The sequence below is a fragment of the Pinus tabuliformis genome, chromosome 8 (assembly GCF_031772625.1).
Source record: "Pinus tabuliformis cultivar Carrire ecotype Pingquan chromosome 8, CPIR1, whole genome shotgun sequence".
Lineage (NCBI taxonomy): Eukaryota > Viridiplantae > Streptophyta > Pinopsida > Pinales > Pinaceae > Pinus > Pinus tabuliformis.
This window is the reverse complement of record NC_142294.1, coordinates 805,751,560-805,777,183: the sequence shown is the minus strand read 5'-3', so window position 1 is coordinate 805,777,183 and position 25,624 is coordinate 805,751,560. Positions and strand designations below refer to the sequence as shown.

General features: G+C 34.5%; 1 protein-coding gene across 1 annotated transcript; it reads left to right on the top strand.

The window, feature by feature from the left end:
- The first annotated feature begins 10,011 nt into the window (after window positions 1-10,011).
- Window positions 10,012-15,578, top strand: LOC149238038 (uncharacterized). Its single transcript, XM_089369452.1, has 3 exons — window positions 10,012-10,258; window positions 10,436-11,123; window positions 11,462-15,578. The coding sequence occupies exons 1-3, from the start codon at window positions 10,012-10,014 to the stop codon at window positions 15,576-15,578; spliced, it is 5,052 nt and encodes a 1,683-aa protein (XP_089225578.1).
- The last annotated feature ends 10,046 nt before the right edge of the window (window positions 15,579-25,624 follow it).

Below are 25,624 nucleotides of genomic sequence, written 5' to 3'. Positions count from 1 at the left end.
AGCCAAAGTTAAGTAGAAGGATGAGTGGATAAGGGAGTTGGAATGAAGACTAGATAAAATCATGAGCATAACTAAAGCCAAGTTCTTGTCAATTAAAATTTGTAGTGGAAGTTCTAAAGAAGTAGAAAATAAGCAATATATGGAATCAACAAGGGCAGGTTGCGCAACTCATAGTAGATGTCAAGTAGATGAAAGAGACAATAGAAAAACTCTATGACACATGACTTAAGTAGGCTAGGGTATTATATAGTTATTGTTGGGTGTGAACACCTCTATGGGTATTGTGTAATTAAATGTTGTTATTTTAGTCAAATCAAGTGAACCAAAGGGAGGCTTTAACCTAATGATAAAAGTTGTCTGTGTCATGTGACCCCTTGCCATAAGAAGAGGATGTCATTAAAAGGTTATGTTATACTCTCTTTTTTACCACTCAAAGTTGTGAGAAATTGGTCATTGTTATATTAGTTAATGTTCCATTATTAAATATTGACTCTTGATTATCTTAGCCAAGTACTTTTTCCTCTATTTGCAGTTGGTTTCCTCTTTTTTTCTTTTTTACTCTTTTTTTTTGTTAGCTAGACCCACGAGGTTTTGAACCACCAAACTTTACACAAGGAGTGCCTTAACAATACACTTTATCATCGACTATTCTACATCCTATGGGCATAGTGGGTTTTCTCTTAGTACTCAAGTTTCCCCACTTAGATATTGTGTCCATGGTTTTTTTATGTGATTTTAGCCTCTAGATCTAGCATTCAAGCTTAGTTCAAGCAAATCATACGTGGAGATTGTGTTGTACTCTTCTATTAATCATTTACTTAACATTTATAGTATTAAATTAGAATTGATTGATTATTATTGTTGCATTTCAATTATTTATGTTGTACTTGTGTACCATCGATGATTATTATTGCTTATTGAAACATGTTATTATTGTTTGTTTAGTTTCAATTATGTCAATTTTTAGATGGCTAGGTTCTAAATATTAACCAAAACTTACTTGAGTTCTTTCATTCAATAATGGTTAAGTTATTAGCAATAGAAGAATAAACTTAGTGAACTTGTACTAACTTGGTACAAAAATGGGTAATGTGGTGTTTTGTTCATGTGCACATTGGTGACTATCTTAGACTTAACATATATCCACCATGCTTAATTGTTTTAACATAATTAACAAAAAGAGAGGAAAGTATTCATCATTATTAAAATGATTGAAAGAGGACGTGATTTTCATTTTTGTTAGACAATATCCAATGGCCAGGCTTGATAGCTCACGAGACTAGGCAAAAACGACCTCCTTGGACTTGCTGAGGGGTTTCCAATATTTATTTATTTGGTTTAGCCAAGTAGACGATTTGGAAGGAGGATTTTTATTTATTTATTTATTTATTTTATTATTATTATTATTACTATTATTATTAAGTTTTTTTGTTGAATTCCACTCAAAATATGACTAGTGTGCTTAACTCCACTTAGGATTTAGTGCAATAAATGACATTCCAATTGGAATCATCTATCTAAGAGGTTGCAGGTTATTCCACCAAAAATGCCTAGGCCTTGCACTTGGCCTCAATCACTATCACAAGTATTGATTTATAACTAACATGAGTACAAGTAGGGTTAGGGGTTGGGGAGGGGGAGAACCTTGACCCTGAAGGCAAGCATGAAAAGGTCATTGCATGGGGACTAGTTGAGACCACTAATAATCATGCTGAAGCATTGGATCTTCTACAAGGGATGGCGATTCTAAAGAAAATGGGAATAAAACAATTATCGGTGATAAGGGAATCCTTGGTTAATATTTGGCATATGTTTAATCATTCATTGCCTCGAAAAATCCAAATGAGTATAATTGCTTAAAGAACTAAGAGGATGGCATAAAGTCTTGAATTTGTTTCACTTTTCCATGTCCTATAATCACACAACTCCATAACAAATGAAATGGCAAATGAGGCAAGCTCATTATAGACAAGTATCTTACAATTTAAAGGGGAAGTTCATAATTATTGTAATAGTTGATGTCTCATAACACAAGCAATAGATAATGCACAATCTAATCCACATCAAAGAATATGTGGCGATTCATGGGGACCACGATTAATGAATCATTAATGACTCCATATATTTGTGCTCGTTCTCAATTATTGTTGCAAGAAATTACTCATTTTTTCTATGTTTAGATGGGACAATTCACAAGATGTATGATAATGTATATTGTAATATGTGTTACATTCCCTCTAATTGTTCTTGTCACATTTTATCACTGAATACAAGGGTTTGTGAGAGAGGTCAATCCATGCATATGTCTTCAGGGTTATTAATGACTTAGAGAGCTTATAAATAAGACATTGTAGTGGGACTTGAGAGGCATCAACCTTTGTTTTTGCATATCTAGAAGCATTTTAGAGTGTATCAATTCAAAAAAGAGAATATAAACAATACTCTTGAGCATCCCAACTGAGGTGTGTACTATGAGATCATTAACACACATAGAGGCCTTTGAAGATGTGAAAAACATTGCGAGGAAGCCTAATAATGTCTTCCTTGTATATTAGGAAATGGAAAGACTGGAGAGAGGAATGGGAACATAAAAATTAAAGGGACAAGAAAGCAATTCAGAGGTAGTTGATCAAATTAAAGGCTCAAGCATAAAAGTGCAAGGGCAAGCGAATTGAAATGGAACTTATTATGGAAAGCAACAATAGTAGACTAGAAGAAATAGAAGCAAAATCAAATTTCAAAATGCTGCCCGAGAGAATCTCAAAATTGGAAGCAAAACATCTTTAAAATGAGGAAATTATAAAAATTATTCCCCTATATTATTCATTAGCTCATATGAATTAGACCAAATTGTAAACATGAAAGCATGAAAAACTACGTTGTTAGGAAATGAACATACAAAGAGACAAAACTCAACAAGCATGAAAAATGGTCACAATGGATATGAAAATCATATCTTTGAAATATAATATGTTTTGTGAGATTTATTTTTAATAAAACAATATATAAGATGTGCACAAGCCAAATAATTAAGGCAAGAAACTAGGAAAGATACTAGGTAGTTTCGTTGAAATTTAATCCTATCCTCAAAAATGTGATTAAGTCCCTTAACAAGTGTTAAGTCCTTAATTCAACTCACTTATCAAGTTATACATGCCATCGAAAATAAACTAGAGGATAACTTAATAATGGGACAATTAGTTAGGAAACTTCTTTCAAATTGGATCAATATTATTATTACAATCTTTATATAAAACAAAACAATTTTATTAGTTGTAACTTTTGTACTGCATTGATCTTCGTTAAAAGTCGGTGCAATTTGTTGTATTCGAGCTTTTACCAACAATTTCCAATATGCCCTGCTGTACCCACAATGTAGGTCCACCGACATGTATCCCAATTAAAACATTATATTTTTTTTCTAGTAAAACTTTTGAAGAATCTCATGAAATATCCAATTAAAAAAGAGGGTCAAATGTTTATACTTGACATTGTTGGTAACTCATAGAAATTCTAATATTCTAAGTTACATAAGGCATCATGTGTTTTTCAATGGATATAGTTGATGACGAGACCATATAAAGGGAAACACATAAAGTAACATTAAAATAAATTATTATGAATAAAAATTAGCACAAAGTCCAAAAGGGAAGTCAATACCTTGTTAGTAATTCTCACTTGATGAATCCCATGATTGATACATAATTAGTATATTTTAATTTTGGTTAAACAAGGAATATACCTTTTAATATCATGTTTTTAGAGTATTTTAAATTTAAATATTTGGGCCAAAACATTAAATTACGTTATGAGATGATGTATCTCCATCAAAAATTAATTTTTCTTCCACATGCTCATGTGACCAGTGAGACTGGTAAGAAAAGAAAACATATTTTGAAAGCATGCTTGATATTTGAAAATGACATGTGCTCCCATTCACAAATCACCTTTTGTTTCTTTCAATGAAGTTGGTGTAATAGGGTCACATACCAGTATACTATTTATAAAAATATATTTTTAATAATTATATTTGTATTTTATGATTGGCCTCTTTTTAAAAGGAGGTAATTTGCTTATAATTTAAGAAGAAGAAAGAAAAATTAGTATAATAGGTGGTTAATGAAAGAGGATGTTACCTCCCATGCATTACATTTCTCTATGTGAAATGTGGAATTTTTACCTTACTCACTGGTAAGTTGTTTCTTATTGGTTTTGAATTAATGTTAGAATTTTGTCTTGGTGTTGAAATGGAAATATTTATCTTCTTAAATTTAGAATAAGAATTTTAATATTATGTTTTATAATATAATTTTAATTTATAATATTATTTGTTTGTTATTATTATATATTGTTTTGTTGTTATATTAATAATTTTTATTTTTTATATTTTTTTCAAAATATATAAATATTTATAATTTTATATTAATATTTTTATTTTACAAAATATAAATGTTCTATATATATAAATTTAACAAATTTAAATAATTATATTAAAAAATTAAATTATAAAAAAGCACAATTAGTTCATTCGTTTAAAAAAAAAAAGAGTATGTTTTACTTCAAATAATAACTTTTTGTGTAACAATTATTTATAATTTCATATTAATATATTTATTTTACAAAATATAAATGTTTTATATAAATTTAGTAAATTTAAATAATTATATTAAAGAATTAAATTATAAAAATGGTATAATGAGCTTATTTCAATGTTGTGTTTTGAAAAAAAAAGAAATGGATATGTTCTATACTAAATCAGGGCGGGTTGTGTAACAACAAAGTAAAAGAATATGTCAATAACAAGTTGTAATTTTCTTTTTTATTAATTCAACCAATATTTTTAATATATTATTTAAAGAATATATTTTATTTCAAATACGAGTTTGTGGTAAAATGGCCAAGTAAAAAAAATTGTAATGGTAAAATAAAAATAATATATTAATGATAAGTTTTGATTTTTTTTAATTAATTAAAACAGTGTTTTTAATATATTCTTTAAAAGATCAGTTTTATTTCAAATATAAATTTGTGGTGGAATGACAAAATAAAAGAATATGCTAAATGCACATTTTAAATTTTATTTTGTTAATTAAAATAAATTTTTTTATTATAATTGATAATTTAGTTACTATATTTTTTAAAGTTTGTGTTTGAATATAAATGTAGTCGCTGTGAACAAGAATATGTAGTATAACAATAAATAAAAGAATAGGTTAAATTCAAGTTTTAAATTTTATTTTTTTAACTAACACAATATTTTTAGGTTAATAGATAACTTTTTTAGGTTAATAGATAACTTAGTCCATTGTTGTTTAAAGTTTGCGCTTAAATATAAATGTAGATGTTTTCATGTTTTAATGAGTTTTTCTATTTGTTTTCCAATTCTATTGATATATAGAGTATATGTATGTATATGATTCAAATAAGAGTTTGTGGTGTAACAATAAAGTAAAAGAATATGTGAAAAAGTTTTAAATTTTATTTTTTTAACTAACACAACAATTTTAAGTTAATTGATAATTTAGTTGATTAATGTTAAAAGTTTGTGTTTAAATATAAATATAGATATTTTTATGTTTAAGTGATTATATATATATATATATATCCCTTGGAAAAATCGTAATTTTCATTATATAAGGAAAATTACATGTTGTAGATGTTGTTCACATATGTAGTATATGAGGCTAAGTGCCTGTCAAGTAGAGGTGATACAAAAAATAAGATCAGCACTCCACGCAGGGAGGCTCTGCCATCAGTAGAGTTCATATAATGTTATCAAAAAAATAACTCTGCTAAGAGAGTATGATTGTCTATAAATACAACTGGTATAATATAAACATGATAATATTTAACATATAACAAAAAAGCATATGCTCTTGCTAAGCCTATACTATATGGTCCATGTAAGGGTAACGATAGTATTGGTAGTGTGCTTCATCCCGCTGCTCCCGTATCATCCATGTGTCACGTGATCTGACTGCTGCCTCCTTGGATAGCATATCGACAAATATGTTGCGTTCCCCGAAGATAGCGCAACTTCAGCAGCCGCCCTTGACCTAGTCAGAGGAGGAGAGGGTGGTCGATATGATGCTTTTCCGCACCTCTTCAGAGTCTTTATGGTCGAGGAATGCTCTGCTGCCTCAAGGACTGAATGCTCCGCTGCTTCATGCGAATGGTTGTGCCTTGTTGTTGCCTGAGGATTTTTTGTAGGAATTTTCTGACCCTTGTTCCCGCTCCTTGCTTTCCTAATCAGAGGGCAGTCCCTGTAGAGGTGACCCACTTTATGGCAGCGCCTACACCTAAATGGTACCCCCCCATAGTCCAGGATCTGTGTTCGTGTGAAATTCCTCCATTGCAGAGTGACATGCTCCTGTAAACCTTCTCGGATGTCTATATGAACTAGGATCCTAGCGAAAGCCATGATTCCCGTGGAGAGGTATGTCTTGTCAAATTCCAAGTAGGTGCTGAGGGAGTTCCCTATGCGTCTGAATATGTCTTCAGACCATAATTGAAGCGACAGGTCGAGGAGGCAAACCCATAGAGGCCCGACCCCTAACTGTTCCCTCTCTGGATCAAAAAGGGGGCTCCATCTCCTCAGCAGCACAGGGGCCTGCTCTATATGCCAAAATGATGACAAGACCCAGTTCGTATGCTCGGCCCGAGAAAATCACAAAGCAAACCAACTGTGGACGAATGCTTGAACAAAGGGTAACTTGGCCAGGTGTTGTCCCCAAATTTCTGCCACCCATTGTTTTAACCTTGCCGCCGTATATTTCCTGCCCCGAACTCTGCCCACCAAGACTCGTTCGGCGGTGTCCATGGCTTCTCCCCACTATATGTCTTCCTCTAGGCCAATGATAACATCTTGTGATCTTGATTTTACGCACTTCTGTCGTTTCCCAGGCCTATGTCCCGCGTCAGTGTCGTCTTCCTGTGTTCCACCGCGGGTAGGGTTAGTAGGGTTAGGGTTCAGGGAGTTCAGACCAGGGCCAGAGGGGAAGGCATCCGATTGGGGGGGGGACATTCATGAAACTTCCAGATAGGGGAAATGATATCAGAGCCGAGGGGGGTAGACCTTGTGAGGAAAGCAACGGCTCGCCGAGGGATGCAGTGGAGGGGTAATGGGATCCGGCAGAAGGCTGAAGAGGAGGGCCTCCAGAAGAGCAGGCTGCAAGATCAGGGCCAATGTAGCATGCCACGAATTGTAGGGAAGTCAGCGACGACGGAGGCGTAGTGAAAGGCGGCCAGGAGGGAGGAACGACAGGTAGAGTGATAACAGAGCAGGAAGGCCCCATGATCACAGGTAGAGGAGCGATGGCTTCTGTCAAGTCTCTGTTGAATGGAAAGAACCCCTCCGAGCTTGAATGAGGAGTAGTCCATATGGAGGCTCCTTTGAGAGGGTCCTCCGAATAATCAACGAGTCTGGGTCCATGTCTTCTCTGGGAGTTACGTGCCAACTACTGTCATAATCCGAGCTAACCGTCACTAAAGGATACCAACCGTTGCAATGGAGATAACGAGGGCACGACGCGGTCATGGGGAATATGCCCTATGCGGTAAACGGGAAACGTGGGGGAGCGTAGAACAAAGTTCAGGAGTGACGACGCTAGGTGGGGGGTGATGCTAGACTAGGTCGAGTGGAAGGGAGTTCCAGAAACCTACAGTAAACCAAAACCCTAGCCTGTGTCGAGGTTGGGTCATGTCCTTCGTGTGTGTGTATATATATATATATATATATATATATATATATATATATATATATAATAAGTTTTATTTTTTTTTACTTAATTAGAACAAGATTTTTACGATATTCTTTAAAGGATAGGTTTTACTTCAAATACAAATTTGTGGTGGAATGACAAAATAACAGAATATGCTAAATGCAAGTTTTAAATTTTATTTTGTTAATTAAAACAACCTTTTTATTATAATTGATAATTTAGTTGACTATTTTTTTTTTAAGTTTTTGCTTAAATATAAATGCATATGTTTTCAAGAGTTTTTTTTATTTGTTTTCAAATTATATTGATATATAGAGTATATGTATGTATGTGATTCAAATAAGAGTTTGTGGTGTAACAATAAAGTAAAAGAATAAATAAAAGAATATGTGAAATGCAAGTTTTAAATTCTATTTGTGTTAACTAACACAACAATTTTAGGTTAATTGATAGCTAGGTGGTTAATGTTAAAAGTTTGTGTTTAAATATAAATATAGACATTTTTATGTTTAAATGACTTTTTTTGCAAATTATATATATATATATATAGAGAGAGAGAGAGAGAGAGAGAGAGAGAGAGAACATGTATGTATAAATAAAAAAAGAGTCATGAAACAATTATCACAAGTTACACTTAAAAGACAAATAATATTTGACAAAAGCTTGTCATCTACAAATTGAAAAGGCATAAAGTGCCATGCCATCTAAGAGATAAATTAGTAAAAAGATAATCAACATATCCCTATGGCAAAGTAAGTAGATAGATCAAGAGGGTGTAGGAATCATCCATGTCAAGAAGAAAGTGTTTTTCTTAAGGGGAAGGTCCTTCACTGATGAGCTCAAGATCAACCACCATTGGCTCCTATTTGTCATTTCTGTGATTGGGTTCTTCGAGACACTTTTGATGTTGAGATGGTCATAAGAACAAGTTGAAACATTATTAAATTTAGGGACCTTTGATGTTCTATATGGGGCCATATCCTTCACCTCTCTTGACGCTCTCTTACAACTCAATCTATTTTACATTGGCACTGACAATTTCTTAGAGCTTGAGAGTGCGTAAAATGAGAAGGATAATGCCCTTTAGGTGGCATTCTTAACATGCTTTATTGTGCACTAATCCAATAGTCCACTAGCTCATGCATGTGAGATACTTCCATCTCCACCTTCCATGTTTGCACTTGGGTTTGAAAAAGTAGATGGGCACATATTAGAATGCCCACTTTTATTTATCAAGGTATTGGATATTTTAGTAGTTACACATAATGTAGATGAGGTCTTCTGTAGGAGATGACTAAACGTGCAATAAACTTCCCTTTATTTACAAGAATATGAGAACCTAAGAAGTCAGAGTTTTGATTGATCAATAACTCTAATCAAATTTTGAGCATTCAAGTTCGTCTAGAGAAGGGAAAATCACTCAAGGTTAGTGTTCCACCATACATGGTACTTGTATCATGGTGGAATTATAACTATAAATGAAAATTCAGTTGGATTCAAGACAAATTTATTGATCGTATAAGGATTCATTTGCTACATTTTAGATTATTTTGTTTTTTAGTAGACATTCTGCAAAGAATGATAGTTGTAGTTACCTAACCTATCTATTCTTGGAATTCTTGTTCCTAAGTACATCCTTTTGCATGGAAGTATTATTGAGGAAACCCTTTAAGAACTTCCTCACATTCTGTGAATAGTGTTTGGGGTAAATGCCATCAAGTATAATGTGTTCTCCTACCCTAGAGAGACTCTATTAGACTTGAACTCATACCCTCTTGGTCATCTTCATCTTGAAATTGGTCAATTCAAATGGATTGAACTGACCCATTGTACTATGCATTTTATCATCCATCGAACTATTCAATATTATTTAATCACACAAAATGTTCACATAAAATTTGATGCCTATTATATTTATTAAATTGTTAAATATTATTTATCCAACTTTTTAAATATTAACTACTAATTATCAATGTGATTCTTAGGTTTTGATACTTATACTTCTCCAATTATTTCAATGCAAAAACAATTATTTCTCTTAATTTTTTTAAACTTGATTTCAAAAAACTCAATCAAATTGGAATCTATCACATTCTTAATAACAACATGCATTTCACAAACAATCCAATCAATTAAACAAACACATAACCCCCCTCTCTCTCTATATATATATAATATATTTAATAACATTCTTCTTCATCATGATCTTGTATAATTGTCTTCCCAAAGTAATAATAACACTACAAGGTTTATACGAAAACTCGCGCGCGCTCTGATACGCGACCAAGCTATGTCTGCGAACGACTGCCGCCGCCATGGCTGCTCCAGGGGGTGCGGAGCCCTCTCCCACCCCTCCGCTAACACCTGCAGAAGCCTTCCGAAGTATTCTAACGCAGAGGGGAAAAAACGATCTCACCCTGAAGCCCCGAAGTTTATCAAAAAGCTGGATGAAATTCCAGAAATCGCTTTACCAGAAGACCAAACGATCAAAATCGCCCTTGCCTTGGCTGACAGAGGCTTAGTGGGGCAATTTATGGGTCGGTGGCCAACCACAAAGTCGACTGATGAATGGGTTCAACGAAACTGGAGACCCTTGCTGCCCAATAATGTGATCAGTTACGCGGTTGGAAGGGGATTTTTCATATTCGAATTCACTACCAAGGAAGACCGAGATCTGGTGTTCAGAAATGGCCCATATTTCATGGGAAATCAAGGTCTCTTTCTGAACAAATGGACACCCGATTTTGACCCCTCAGTCGATGTTCCAAAGGAGGTCCCTGTTTGGGTTCGGTTGCCCAATCTGCCAATACACTGCTGGAGCTATCAATCTCTGCAAAAGATAGGAAACGGACTGGGTAGATTCATCGACAAAGCTGATAACAAGGGCCAATACACCTGCGCCAGAATCTGCGTGGAAGTTGACCTCGAAGCTGGACTACCGGAAGCCATCAAGCTTACAGTGGGAGATTGGCACCACTTCCAGAAGCTGGATTACGAGCAATTGCCCTTTAAATGCAGAATCTGTCATGAGCACGGCCATTTTCAAAGAAACTGCCCCAAAGCACCATCAGGGGACAAAGAGGAAGAAGAAGGATGGAAGGAAATAAAAAAGGGAAAGGTAGTCTCAAAGCCAAACGAGAAGAAGCAGGCAGGACCAAAGGGGAATCATCAGCCCAATGACAAGTCCAAACCAGTCTCAAACGAAGGCACATCCTCAGGTGAAAAGGTGGAGGCCTCAGAGAACCAAGAAGAACCTCAAGACCAGCCGAAGATAAGGAAAGATACCGAAGAAGAATCAAATGCCCACTTAGCCAAAGCAGATCAAGGAGAAAAAGCAGGCAACGACGAGCACATTAGTCTTGCATCTGACTCAGGGGAAGAAACAGAAGAAAGAGAATCTGAGTCAGACAGCTCACAAATATCTCCTATCAAATCGACAAGGGGCCAGAAATCCAAGAAGAAACAGAGAGAGGAGAAAACCTACATGGATGTTCTCCAAGGCTCCCAGAAAACTCTCAAGGGAATGATGAACACCAGATCCGGGCGCAAGAATAACAAGGCTCCAAAAGGAGCCACTCCTCCCCAATCCAATAAATAATGAAATACGTCTCCTGGAATTGCAGAGGATTAGGTAGCAGGCTGAAAGAAGAGGCCCTGAAAGACATTGTGAGGTTGCATGTGCCTGAAATCCTTCTCATCCAGGAGACAAAGCTGGAGGACACTCTTCTCCTCCACTCCAGCAAAACATTCTGGCGCAAAGGCCCTGGTAGAGCAGTCAGTGCTAGAGGTGCCTCTGGTGGGATTGCCTCCTTCTGGGACAGCTCCAAATACGACTTGATTCAAGAAGAAAGTTGCCAGCACTGGATATTCACTCAGCTTCTACACAAAGACTCTGGTCAACAAGTAAGTATGTTTAATCTTTATGCTCCGGTCTCCCCATCAGAGAAAAAATTTTGTTGGGACTCGCTGCAGTCCTTTCTTTTACTACAAAATCCAGAAAACATCATTATTGCAGGAGATCTGAACGTTACTCTAGGCGCTGAAGAGAAAAAAGGTGGTTCCCCTGTAAGGGATCCAGCTAGAGAATGGGTAGAAGATATAATGATTGGCTGGGATCTGGAGGACATCAAACCTTCAGCTGGGAAATACACCTGGTCTAATAAAAGATTAGGCCCCAGCCATATAGCTGCTCGTTTGGACAGATTCCTAATCCAAGCCTCCTTCCTTACTAGCGGTCTAATGGCCTCATCCAAAATTCTGCCCAACTGCACCTCCGATCATAAACCCATAAGTCTCGAGCTCTCCATGGATGGGTTTCTCGGCCCCATTCCTTTTAGATTTAGCCCGTTGTGGATTCAGCAAGAGGATTTCAATGAAGTGGTTTCTGAAGTCTGGAACCGGAAAATACAGGGATCCCCTTTCTTCGTGTGGGAAGAAAAGTTGCGGGCTCTTAAGAGAAGACTCAAGGAGTGGGCTAAAGCTTTGAAAACTCCTGCTGCCAAGAGAAAAGAGTCTGAAGAAAATCTTGCTGTCCTCCAAACATCAATGGAGAATTCAATTATTACCCAAAGTCTGCTCCAAAAAGAAATTGAGTTGCAAAAAGCCCTTCATAAAGCCAGTAGAGACGAAGAGGAGTATTGGAGACAAAAATCCAGAAACTTATGGTTGCAAGCCGGCGACAAAAATACTAGTTTCTTCCACAAGCATGCCGAAGCCCGAAAGCAATTCAAAAATGTTTCTGAAATTCGTTCCCATGATGCAGTGGTTAAAGACTTTGAAGGCATCAAAAGAGCAGCCTTCTCTTACTTCAAAGATCTCTATTCAGCGCCTGATGACCAGCCTATAAATCCTCAAGCCTATCCGTATAATCTAATTCCCCTCTGTGTGCAAGACCCTGTCAATAATATGTTGACTGCTCCGATCAGCATGGATGAGCTCAAGAAAGCCTTGGATTGCATGGAACCGGATAAGGCGCCAGGGCCTGATGGGTTCACTGCTAGGTTCCTTCAGGCTTGCTGGTCAACTATCAATAAAGACCTTCTGAGAATGGTTAGGAAGTCCCAATACTGCGCAAATATAGGAGGCAGTACCAATTCAGCCTTCCTGGCACTAATACCGAAAGAGAAAGGAGCTTCAGATTTCAGTAGATTTCGACCCATTTCCCTGTGTAATACTAGTTATAAACTGATTACCAAAATAATATCCATTCGCCTCAAGAATATCCTGCCGGACATCATCCCGGAGAACCAAGGAGGCTTCATTAAAGGGAGAAAGATACTGGATAATATTGTGCTGGTACAAGAGGCAGTTCACTCAAGTGGCCAGAGGAAAGAGAGAGGAATGGTAATAAAACTCGATTTGGCTAATGCCTTTGACAGGGTGAGGCATGACTTTCTGTTTGCTGTCATGATGAAAATGGGCTTCTCAATAAAATTCATAAATTGGGTGAAAGCCTGCATCGCCTCTCCTTGGATTGCACCGTTGGTAAATGGCCGTTCGACTGAATTTTTTAAAGCTTCCAGGGGATTAAGACAAGGCTGTCCGCTGTCACCGCTTCTCTATGCTATTCAAGCCTCAGTGCTTAGTTTCCAGCTCGACTTCTGTCAGCAAGTCCAAATTCTGCCAGGACTCAGAATGGTGCATAAAGTCAAAGACATAAACCATGCCCAATTTGCCGACGATACGCTGCTTCTAGGTGGAGCGAGCATTAACTCGGCCAGATCTTTTAAAAAGGAACTGGACATTTATAAGGAAGCCTCCGGCAGCAAGATAAACTACTCAAAAAGCACAATCTATGGCTGGAACTGCTCAGCCAAAAATCTGGCTGATATAGCTAGGCTTCTTGAGATGAAAATATGTCAGGACTGGGAATCATTCAAATACCTTGGGATCCCAATTTTCAGATCCATTCCTAAAGTCACCCATTGGATGCCCCTATTGGATAAGCTTAAACTCAAAATTCAAGCCTGGGGAGCCTCCTGGCTGAACACTGCTGGGAAAATAATTCTTATAAAATCTGTTCTACCAAGCATGCCTCTTTTTCAGCATTCCATTCTCCTTGCCCCCAAAACCTTTCTCAGTAAAATGGATGGTATGCTGAGGAGATTCCTGTGGGAAGGAGGGAAAAACAATGAAACAAGACTTCATCTAGTAAATTGGGATACCATTAAGAGACCATTCATGGAAGGAGGTCTGCAAATGAGAGAGTTGGCTGCTCAAAACCTCGCTCTAGGCTCAAAAATTCTGTGGAATATTGTGGCTGGGAAAACAAGCTGGAGCAAGAAAGTACTGTGGAAGAAATACTTTCAAGGTCAACGATTGAGATGTTTGGACCTTCCACCAAAAACCGCCAAAGGTTCCCCAATATCCAAGCTCTGTATCGCGGCTCTGGAGAGATTCAGCTCCAAGCTGTACTGGATTCCAGGTAATGGGAAAAAAATCAGAATTTGGGAAGATCAGATTCTTGGAGACCAGCCGCTACACCATATAGAAGGCCTGGCAAATATTAAATCATGGCTGCAATCCAACAACAAAGAAACCCTCTGGGACATATCCATCTGGACGGAGGATGATGGTAGAAGATGGGAGAGCTGGAATCTAGGAGAGGTGCCTCACCGGTTGAAATCTGAAGCTTCATTACTCTTAGACAAACTCCAAGGAAAATCCCCATTGTCAGCAACAGCCAAGGACAAAAGAGGATGGGGCTCCCATACTGGCTCCTTCTCGGTTGCTGAAGGATACAAAAGTTTGATAGCTGTTCCGAATGTTCCTCCAGACCCAACGCAATGGAAATTCATATGGAACTTCCCTTCTCTCCCTAAAATAGATTTCTTCTGCTGGACGCTTGCTCATAACAGTATTCTCACTGGAGATAATCTGAGAAAACGTGGAATGGAAGGGCCTTCCAGATGCCCATTATGTATTTCAGAGGAAGAAACAGCTGATCACCTGTTGTTGTTGTGCCCCTTTGCCAAGGCTGTTTGGAACGGGGTTCTGAGCTCAAGGGCGGACAAGATTGAGATGCCAAGAAATGTGCCAAACCTGCTTCACGAGTGGGCCAAGATAGCTCCGTTCTCTTTCAATAAAAAAAAAAACCTACTAAAAACTACATGGATGTGGATCCCGAAATTCATCTGCTGGAAGTTATGGCTGGAAAGGAATAGCAGAATATTCAGAGGAGAAATCTGCTCATCTAACAATGTTATATCCAAAATTAAAGCTATGCTGGGAGAGACACTGGAAGCTAAGACGGCTTTAAGGAACGAAGTGAGTCTGGACAGCGAGGAGGAGCTTTGGCTGAAAGATATTGTTCCAAATAATCAAATCATCCCTGTTTCACCAGCCTCTTGCCATGCTATGTGGGAAATACGCCTGGAAGAACAAGAATTTCTAAAGTGGAGATCGGCCCTAGATGACCACTGTCTATTTTTCGACGGCGCCTCTAAAGGCAATCCTGGAGCTGCGGGTGGAGGTGGAATACTGCTGAATCCCGATGGCACTACAGTTCTCAGGTATCATTGGGGTCTGGGAACCGAATCAAACAATAGAGCTGAGGCTCTAGCTTTGTGGCAGGGGCTGAAACTGGCTCTCAATCGGAACATCCAATCCCTGACGTTCTTTGGAGACTCTCGCCTCATCATTCAAGCAATGAACTCTTTCTCGAACCCGATGCAGATCCACTTAGGCCGCATTCTCAAGAAAATTAGATCCATGCTGGTCAAATTTCAAAAAATTTCCTTCTACCACATATTGAGGCAGTTGAATCAACAAGCTGATTTGGAAGCCAATCTTGGCTCAGCCAGTAGCCATCGAACCCTTACAGTCAACTCTGAAGATTCTCAATACATCATTCCTTAATTGCCTTCCAAGAAATCTGTTCTATCGGATGAATGGGGGTTCAGCTTCTGAACCAGTAACTCTGGATATGCTTCAGGCTATGCTTAGCTAGTTACCAAATCTCCGGTTTCTGAGTCAAATCTTCAAGCTCCAAAGGCGGGCATTCAAGAAAACTTTGATGCTCGGATTCTCTGTCCCTGGCAGACTCATTAATACTCAGCAGAAACAGGAACCTGAGGATGAATAAATGATTTTAAGTAAACAAAGGTAGAGGCGATCTTATAACAAGAAGGGTACTGCATGGAAAAAGAAAGGAATCATTGGGCAACAACTGATTCGTTTCCATTCGTGAATTCCCAAACTGAAAGACGGAATCCCCTGTGTCGGCTTGGATAATGTGAGATCGCGTGGAGACTTGTACCAGCGAGTTACAGGTGTGCAGTTTCCCGGAACTGAGGTCGAGAATCAGATCTGGGGCGCATTTTCAATCATTAATGTTGATAGAGGTAAAGTTTAGAATCACTTCTGCAGCTGAAAACATCGCTTTGGTTTGAATGCCAAGGATCTGTTGTTGCAGTAGCCAGGAGGGTAAAAGCAAGAAGCGAAGCAACATTGACTAAGATCGCCCTTCTTCATTCCATCCAGAAAGCGGAGGGATCCTCAATAGTACGTGCATCCAGTGAAAGAGGAGGAAAAGGCATTGTTCCTTATTGCGAGACAGAGCACCAAATCGGACAACATAAACTTTTAAATGGCCGATCAACCAGAACCTAACTGGCAAACTGGAATAGTCTGGCATATCTCAGAACCAATAAGGCAAGGATTCGGTGAACATCTCCCCAAAGGGCGACATTTTGTAACCAGAAAGCTGAGAAACATGAATTTTGAGAAATCTCTTCCAGATGTAAAAAGTATGCGGCAGCTGTTTTGCCGCCCATCAAAAATTAACCGTTACAGTAAAAAAAAACATTCTTCTTCATCACGTATCTTTAACAAATAATCCAATATATATATATATATATATATATATATATATATATATATATATATATATATATATATATAATTTAAATTTAGATTTAGAGTGATACACTCATATTTAAATGATTAAAAATTACCCAAAATTTACTTTTAGTACAATCATCTAATGAATCATACAAAATTTCTATGACTTTTCCTTTAAAAAATATACATCTAAAAAAAAAATCATTTTAGTCCATAACATTTTTCAATAAAAAATCATTTTTATTATAATAATTTAAATGACAATAATTATATATATTATTTAATTACTTACCATTTTAATATTATTGTTTATTTGTCAAGTTGTCTATGTTCCTCTAGGCTTGACTTGTGGCTTGAGAAACCGTGACCCAGGGGAGGATCACACCTGGCCTAGGCCACACTAGCCCTAAGCTCACCGGTTTTTAGCATGTCTCCTCCCCCTAGCATGAGCGCAATAACCTCTGTGAGGTTTCATCTTGGGTCGCCTAGCTAATGAGACGCATCCTCAACTGATTGTGCTAGCAAGACTTGACACTCACCATTTTAATATTTTAAATAACAATAAATGTACTTTTAATTTTTTTAATATCTTTTAAAATATGTCAACAACACCTTCTAAATTTCATATTTGTTAATTGGAACAACATTTTGCCAATATTCTTTAACGAGTTGTCTTTAGTGAGACTTTTTGGAAGTTTTTCTCGTGGGTTTTTCCAGCTAATTTCTCTAAAATTTGACAGGAATTTATTGAAATTATAAGGTTGATGGGTAACCCCTGCACAATGGAAGTGCTCTAGGAGTTTTTGAGGGTGTTGAATCCATATATACAACCAAAAAACTAGTTTAAATAACACAAATCAAGATTTCACCTCAATTTTTTCTGCTGGATTCCCGCACCGGAAAGTCTAAAAAGTTGCACTAAAAAGAACTCCATTCTTTAAAGAGTATAATTTACTTAGATACAAGTTTGTGGTGTAATGAGAAAGTAAAATTATATTTTAAAATTAAATTTGAAATTTTATTTTTATTAATTTAAATATTATATTTAATTTTTAATTTTGTTGATTATTATTATTATTATTTTTTCTCAAGGAAAGAATTAGTTTCTATTTTAGTTTAAGGGTTAGAGTGAGGTTGATGGTACTAGGCTAGCCCATAAGTATACATACTTAAGAGTTTACAAGGTTCCTTGTGAGACGATCGAGTAGTTGGCACAATGGGATGTTATCCCCTCACTCGATTTCAAATCCCACCATGGGACATCTTTGACTTGCTGTGATAAAGCTCAAGGAGTAGGCTCCCCCACACTCGTGGACTTTCGACTCTTGATAAGTCACAAATTCCTAGTATAGCTGGCATACATGTTGTTGGATATACTCTTGGTGTTATAGCGGTAGCTGCTAAGTTTGATCTTGGGCCTCGTCCATATTACTCCAACGAGTTACCTATTCACCAAGGTTAAAAAAAAAAGAGTTCACAAGGCTTGAATCCAATACAACAATATTCATAGGCATGAAGTCATTATAACAATAATTATCAAGCATTATAACTCATCATGTCACTAGTGGGGATTTGAACCTAGGTGAGGAAAATAACAATCATTTTGCCCAACCACCCGAAAATGACACCAATTGAGTAACAATTTATAATTGAGTTGACTATTTTTTCTTTTTGTTAAATATAAATGTAGCTACTTCAAATAAGAGCTTGTGGTGTATCAACAAAGTAATAATATGTAAAATGCAAGTTTTAAATTTTATGTTTGTTAATTAAAATAACATTTTTAAGATAATTGCGTCAAGAGGCGCTCTCCAACCAAGTATGGAAGAGATGTTGTAAAGTCCTAACTTGGTCCAATAACATAAGAAAATTAAATTAAATTAAAAAAAAAAACAACTTAAATAATAAAAATAATAAAAATAAAAATAAAAATTATTAATTAAAACACTTCGATTCGAAGAAAAAATAATAATAATTAAATAAATAAACGAGTCGAGATCCATCTTAACTTTGGATCTACCAAGCACAGAGAGGGATCAAATCTCTTGAGATGAAAACCTCTTTTAGAGTGAAAAGAGATTTAATCCCTCTTGGTGCATGGTAGATCGAGAGTTAAGATGGGTCTAGGTTGGTTAATAACTTAGTTGTTTGTTTTTTAAAGTTTGCATTTTAATATAAATGTAAATATTTTTTATGTTTGAAAAACGTTATTTGACGTCAAAGGATCTTAGCTTGAGTGCTTTGGTGAACAATTTGTTTCCCCAAATGCATGGGTTCAAGTCTTTAGAGACATGTTGTAACTGACCCATTAGTGGCATTGATGAATAGGTGTATTTGGTGTAATAGTGGTATTTGATTTATCGAAGTTACCAATTCTCAAGAGATTATCATCACTGTTAAAAAAAAACCTCTCTCTCTCTCTCTCTCTCTCTCTCTATATATATATATATATATAAAGGGTTGGGAAACAACCATCAAAATTTATAGCTAAATACCAAAAAAACATTATTGACAAAAGTTTGTCATGTACAAATTGAAGTGGAAACAAGTACCACACCACCCAAGAAATAAAATGATAAAAATATATTCAACATATCACTATCACAAACTAAGTATAAAGATCAAGAGGATGTAGGAATCAAGCCCATGTCAAGTAGAGAGTGTTTATCCTAATCCCCATCCTTTAGTGATGAGCTCCATATTAACCACCGTGGGCTCTTATTTGTCATTGCCCTAATTGGGTTCTTCAAGACACTTTTGATTTTGAGATGGTCATAAAAACACATTGAAAATTTATCAAATTAAGGGACCTTTGAGGTTCTATATGTGGCCATATCCTTCGCTTCTTTTGATGCTCTTTTACAACTCAATCTACTTTGTGTTGGCATTAGCAATTTCTTGAAGCTTGAGAGTGTGTAAAATGAGGAGAGTGCCCTTTAGGTGGCATTTTTCACATGGTACATGGCGCATTGGTCCAATAGCCCATTAGCTCATGCACTCCTTCCATGTTTGTGCCTGAATATGAAAAACTAGATAGACACATATTAGAATGCCCACTTTTATTTACTAAGGTATACATATATTATTGGAATTACAAATAGTGCAGATGGGGGTTTTATAGGAGATGGCTGGACATGTACTAAACTTCCCTCTATCTATAAGAATATGAAAAAATAAGAAGTTAGAGTTTTGATTGATCAAGAATTCTAATCAAATTTTAGCATTCAAGTTTGTTTAGACTAGGGAAAAACCCTTGGAGGCAAAGTTCCACCATATATGGTAGTTGTATCATGTCAGGACTATAACCGTAATTGAAAATTCAATTGGATTTAATGCAAATTTATTCATTGTATGAGGGTTCATTTGCTACATCTTTAGCTTATTTGTTTTTTAGTAGAAATAATCTCCAAAGGATGATAATGGTAGGTACCTAACCTATCAATTATTGGAATTCTTATTTCTAAGTACATTTTTTTACATGGAACTACTCTTGAGGAAGCCCTATGAGCACTTCCTCACATTCTATGAATAATGTTTGGGGTAAATGTCATTAAGCACAACATATTCCCCTATCCTAGAGAGACTCTATTAGACTTGAACCTATGACCTCTTAATAATATTCACCTAGGAATTGGTGAGCTCAAATGGGTTGGGCTAACCCATTGGGCTGTGCATACATGCATTTTATCATCTATTGATCCATTCAATATTATTTAATCACACAATATGTTCGCATGAACTTTGATGCCTACTATTTTCATTCAATTGTCAAGTATCATTCGACCAATTTTTTAAATATTAACTACTAACCATCGTGCAATTCTTAGGTTTTGATGCTCATACTTCTCCAGTTATTATAATGTCAATATAGTTTTTTATTTTACTTGTTTTTTTTTTAACCTAATTTCGAGGAACACAACCAAAATTGGAACCTATGAAATTCTCATTTACAACGTGTCTTTGGGAAATTATCCAATCAATTTTATGCATGTCTATTTTGGAATGAGGCTTCAAGCTTTTAAGTTAACTATCAATAATTAATATATGGATTGTAGGAAATATCCACGTAATGATTTTAGTAGTACTTATGATAGAGGGTTGAGATTTATTCTAAATGTAGTTATGCCTTTTTTGTTTTTCAATTTAATTAAAAAATGTTATCAAAATAAATTAAAATGAAACATAGTTTAATTGTGAAATGAGTTACGGTTTTTGGGCATGTGGTACTCATAAACCAAGCCATTGGGCCATGGTAATGTAACAAAGCCTATTTATAGGTTAAGGATTGTCATGAGAAAGAGAGAGTGAAGTTAGATAATTAAAAATCTTGATACATGTTTATATGTGTTTAACTCATATATTAATTTTTTTTATAATTAATAATAACCAACTTAGATCCATCTTAACTTTGTATCTACCAAGCTCCTAGAGGGATCAAATATTTTTTCACTATAAAATAGGTTTGCATCTCAAGAGATTTGATCCCTCCCAACACTTAGCAGATCCAAACTTAAGATGGATTTAAAGTGATTTTATTATTTATTATAATTATTTATAATTAATAATAATAATAATTATTATAATTATATTAGATCTTAGGCTTTTGTGATCCATAATATAATAAGCATGTTTTTCGGATTAATCGCATCAATACTATTTGGCCGGCGTTTCGAACCAACCCACGTGGTTCATCCTGAGGACAAATGTGAGAACATTCCATAGATCCTAATGAATAAATTGCAAGGATGCATCAAAGTCCAATTAGCCGTTAGGAATTAGTTATTTAATTAATAAAATAATATTTTTTAAATTCTAATTAAAGACTAACTGTTATAAATTAACGGTTAATTATTTATATAAATATGAACTTATTTAATAATAATAATAATAATTTTATTTATAAGAAGGCGAGAGTAAAATAAAACAAAAACATATTAATATTACAAATTAACTCTTTTTCTATTTAATAAATAAATAAATAATAGAATAATAAAAATAATAATGTAAATATAATATAATATTTATACATATATGAAACTATTTATTATTAATAATAATACTATTTATATATTATCTATTATTTTATATAAAATAAATTATAATAATTATAAGTAAAATTATAAGGGGCACAACTTAAAAACAAAAAAGGAGAATCAAGAAAAAAGAGTCGGAATCCAACTCTTATTCAATTTCCACCCATCATCCTTATTGAGATTGATAACATGTTCCTCAATCTCAATAGTCTCTCTTAGCTTCTTATGGTGGAAGTGATCAACCCTCGCAATGACCTTCACATCCTCAATTCATACATGGTGCTTATATTTCTCTGCATGCTCCACAAGAGCCGATGAATGATATTGGTTATGCTTGATGTCTGCTGCACGCCCTTAGATTCTTTGTTTAATAGAGCGGCCAGTCTCCCCAATGTAGGGAACCCCACAGGAACATGGGATCGAGTAGACTCCTTTCATGTCCTTGGGGTCAATAGGGTCTTTAACGGATCTGAGAGAATTTATAATCGTATTAAGGGGCTTGAAAGTAGACGAAACATTATTCTTCTTAATAATATGGGTAATCCTGTCAATGGTCCCCTGGATAAACGGGAGCTGCACCTTAGAGATTGGGCCATCACGAGGAGGCTTAACCCTCAGATCCGTTAAAGACCCTATTGACCCCAAGGACATGAAAGGAGTCTGCTCGATCCCATGTTCCTGTGGGGTTCCCTACATTGGGGAGACCGAACGTTCTATTAAACAAAGAATCCAAGAGCATGCAACAAACATCAGGCACAACCGATCTCACTCATCAGCTCTTGTGGAGCATGCAGAGAAATATAAGCACCATATATGCATCGAGGATACAAATGTCATTGCCAGGGTTGATCACTTCCACCATAAGAAGCTAAAAGAGGCTATAGAGATTGAGAAACATGCTATCAATCTCAATAGGGATGATGGGTGGAAATTGAATAAGAGTTGGATTCCAACTCTTCTTGTTGATTCTCCTTTTTTTTTTTTTTCCTTAAATTATAGCCCTTATGATTTTACTTATAATTATTATAATTTCTTTTCTATAAAATAATAGATAATATATAAACAATAATAATAATATTAATAAATAATTTCATATATATATATTAAATATTGTATTATATTTATATTATTCTATTATTTATTTATTTATGAAATAGAAAAAAGGTTAATTTGTATTATTTAATATTAATAGGTTTTTAGTCTGTGTATAAATAAAATTGGTTATTATAATAAATTATATATATATATGTAATAATTTAAGATTATTAATAAATAATTTCATATTTATATAAACAATTAACAATTAATAATTTACAACAGCTAGTTTTTAATTAGAATATAAGAAATATTATTTTATTAATTAAATAACTAATTCTTAACGCTTAGTTTCTAATGGGTAATTCTGGATTTGGATGCATTGTTGCTATTTATTCACATTTGTCTTGAGGATGAGCCACATGAGTTGGTTCGACACGTCAACCAAATAATATTGATGTGATTAATCCGAAAGACATGTTTATTATAATTATAATTATAGTTATATTATTTTTATTTATTTATTATTTTATTTGATTGAGTCAAAATGTTAAACATTAGAACATTTCTACCATACTAGGCTGGAGGGTGCCTCTTGGCACTACAATAATAATAATTATTTAAAATAAAGTTATAATTTAGTTAAATTTTATGATTTTGTTTTTTAATCTTGATACTGTTATTGGGTTGAAGAGCATTAATTTTATGTTATTTTATTTTGATTGAGTCAAAATGTTAAACATTAGAACATTTCTACCATACTAGGCTGGAGGGTGCCTCTTTGCACAACAATAATAATAATTATTTAAAATAAAGTTATAATTTAGTTAAATTTTATGATTTTTTTTTTAATCTTGATAATGTGAGGTGTATCACAGGATAAATGTTTTGATGCACATCATGATTTGATGTCTATCAATATTAATCAACAATTTAATTTATATAGTTGTGCTAGTATATATTTCAAGATAGAAATATTTAGATTTAATGGCATTCTCATTAACAACAGACACTGGGTAAACAAGGGAGGGTTAGCTCAATTGGTTGAGTCCCCGTCGTTAAAACACCTTTGCTATTAAGAGGTCACGGGTTCAATTTCTCTCAACATTCTGGAGGTTAGGCTCTATGGTTGAGCTGACAGGAAGTGATCACTTCAAATAGATCTACCTGGTACAAATATTTTAGACATAACGGTCAATGATATTTGAGATCCATGAACCACATAGAAGAAATAGAAAGAACAAAAACAAAAACAACATATCTTAAGTGATCACTTCAAATAAATCTACCTGGTACAAATATTTTAGACATAGTGGTCAATGATATTTGAGATCCATGAACCACATAAAAGAAATAGAAAGAACAAAAACAAAAACAACATATCTTAAGTAAATAATCAAATCAATTAAATAAACACTAAAACCTATTTCTTTTATATATCTTCCAAAAAAATCTCCATATTCAACATGAAATCAAAATACAAAAATTAAAACCTATCCAATAATACAAACTAAATCCTAACAAAAACTTTAATATAGATTATTTTACTTCATGACATATTTCTATATAAATTTAATTTTATAATTATAATAATTTAGATAAAAATAATAATTTTTATTTTTATTTTTTATTTAACAAAAACAAAAACAACATATCTTAAGTGATCACTTCAAATAAATCTACCTGGTACAAATATTTTAGACATAGCCGTCAATGATATTTGAGATCCATGAACCACATAAAAGAAATAGAAAGAACAAAAACAAAAACAACATATCTTAAGTAAATAATCAAATCAATTAAATAAACACTAAAACCTATTTCTTTTATATATCTTCCCAAAAAAATCTCCATATTCAACATGAAATCAAAATACAAAAATTAAAACCTATCCAATAATACAAAATAAATCCTAACAAAAACTTTAATATAGATTGTTTTACTTCATGACATATTTCTATATAAATTTAATTTTATAATTATAATAATTCAGATAAAAATAATAATTTTTATTTTTATTTATTATTATTATTATTATTTTTTTATTTATTTTCTATTTTTTATTATTTATTTATTTATTTATTTTTTAATTTTTTTTTTCAGAGAAAAAAACGATCTTTTTATTAAAAAAAGTTACATATACATGCCGCAGCTTCCATTTAGCTGTAATACATCATATAATTCTACTAGAGAGTTATTTAGAGCTTGAGCAGAGCCTCCTCAAAAGAGGAAAAACAACTCCCAGCAATGGCAAAAAATGACCAACAGTTCCTTATGTTTGATAACAAAAACAGTGTCTGACATCTTTTCCTGGGCTTCCTTTATCAAGGAAAATAGCCCAAGACGAAAAAGATTGTACAAACAAAAAGACTTTATACAAATTTTCAGATGACAAATTTTTTTCAGCTATGTTCAAAAAAAGAAAAACAGTATGACCAGTTCAGCTATATGCCATGATTATGCAATCTGATTATAAGGAGGCTGATCTAAAAGGTGAACTTCTCCATTGTTTTCCTCCACTATTCTCCAGCTGCCCAGAACTTGTTGAAGACCTTCTTTAGAAAGCTTGTCTGCAGAGTCATTTCGTTCCCTGTAGATATGATGAATGGAAAAAACATTAAAAGATAATTTTAAATGTTGTATTTCTTCTAATAAAGGAACCAAGATATAATTATGACAGCTGCTTTGACCATTTATCCATTTAATAACATTTAATGAATCCCCAAAAATCTGAACTGTGAAGATGTTCCCGTGTATCAGCCAACATGATAATAATAAATTTATATTGTTCTCATAATTTTTTTATTATATATTTAATAAATTTAAATATAATATTTGTTTTTCAATTTAGTATGGAAGATACAATATAATGTTTTGTAATGTAAATATTTTAGCTTAGTTAAATTACATAAAAATACAATTAATATTTCCTAGCTTAGATTCATTTAACTCTGAATCTATCAAAGACCGAGAGGGACCAAATCCACTGGAGGT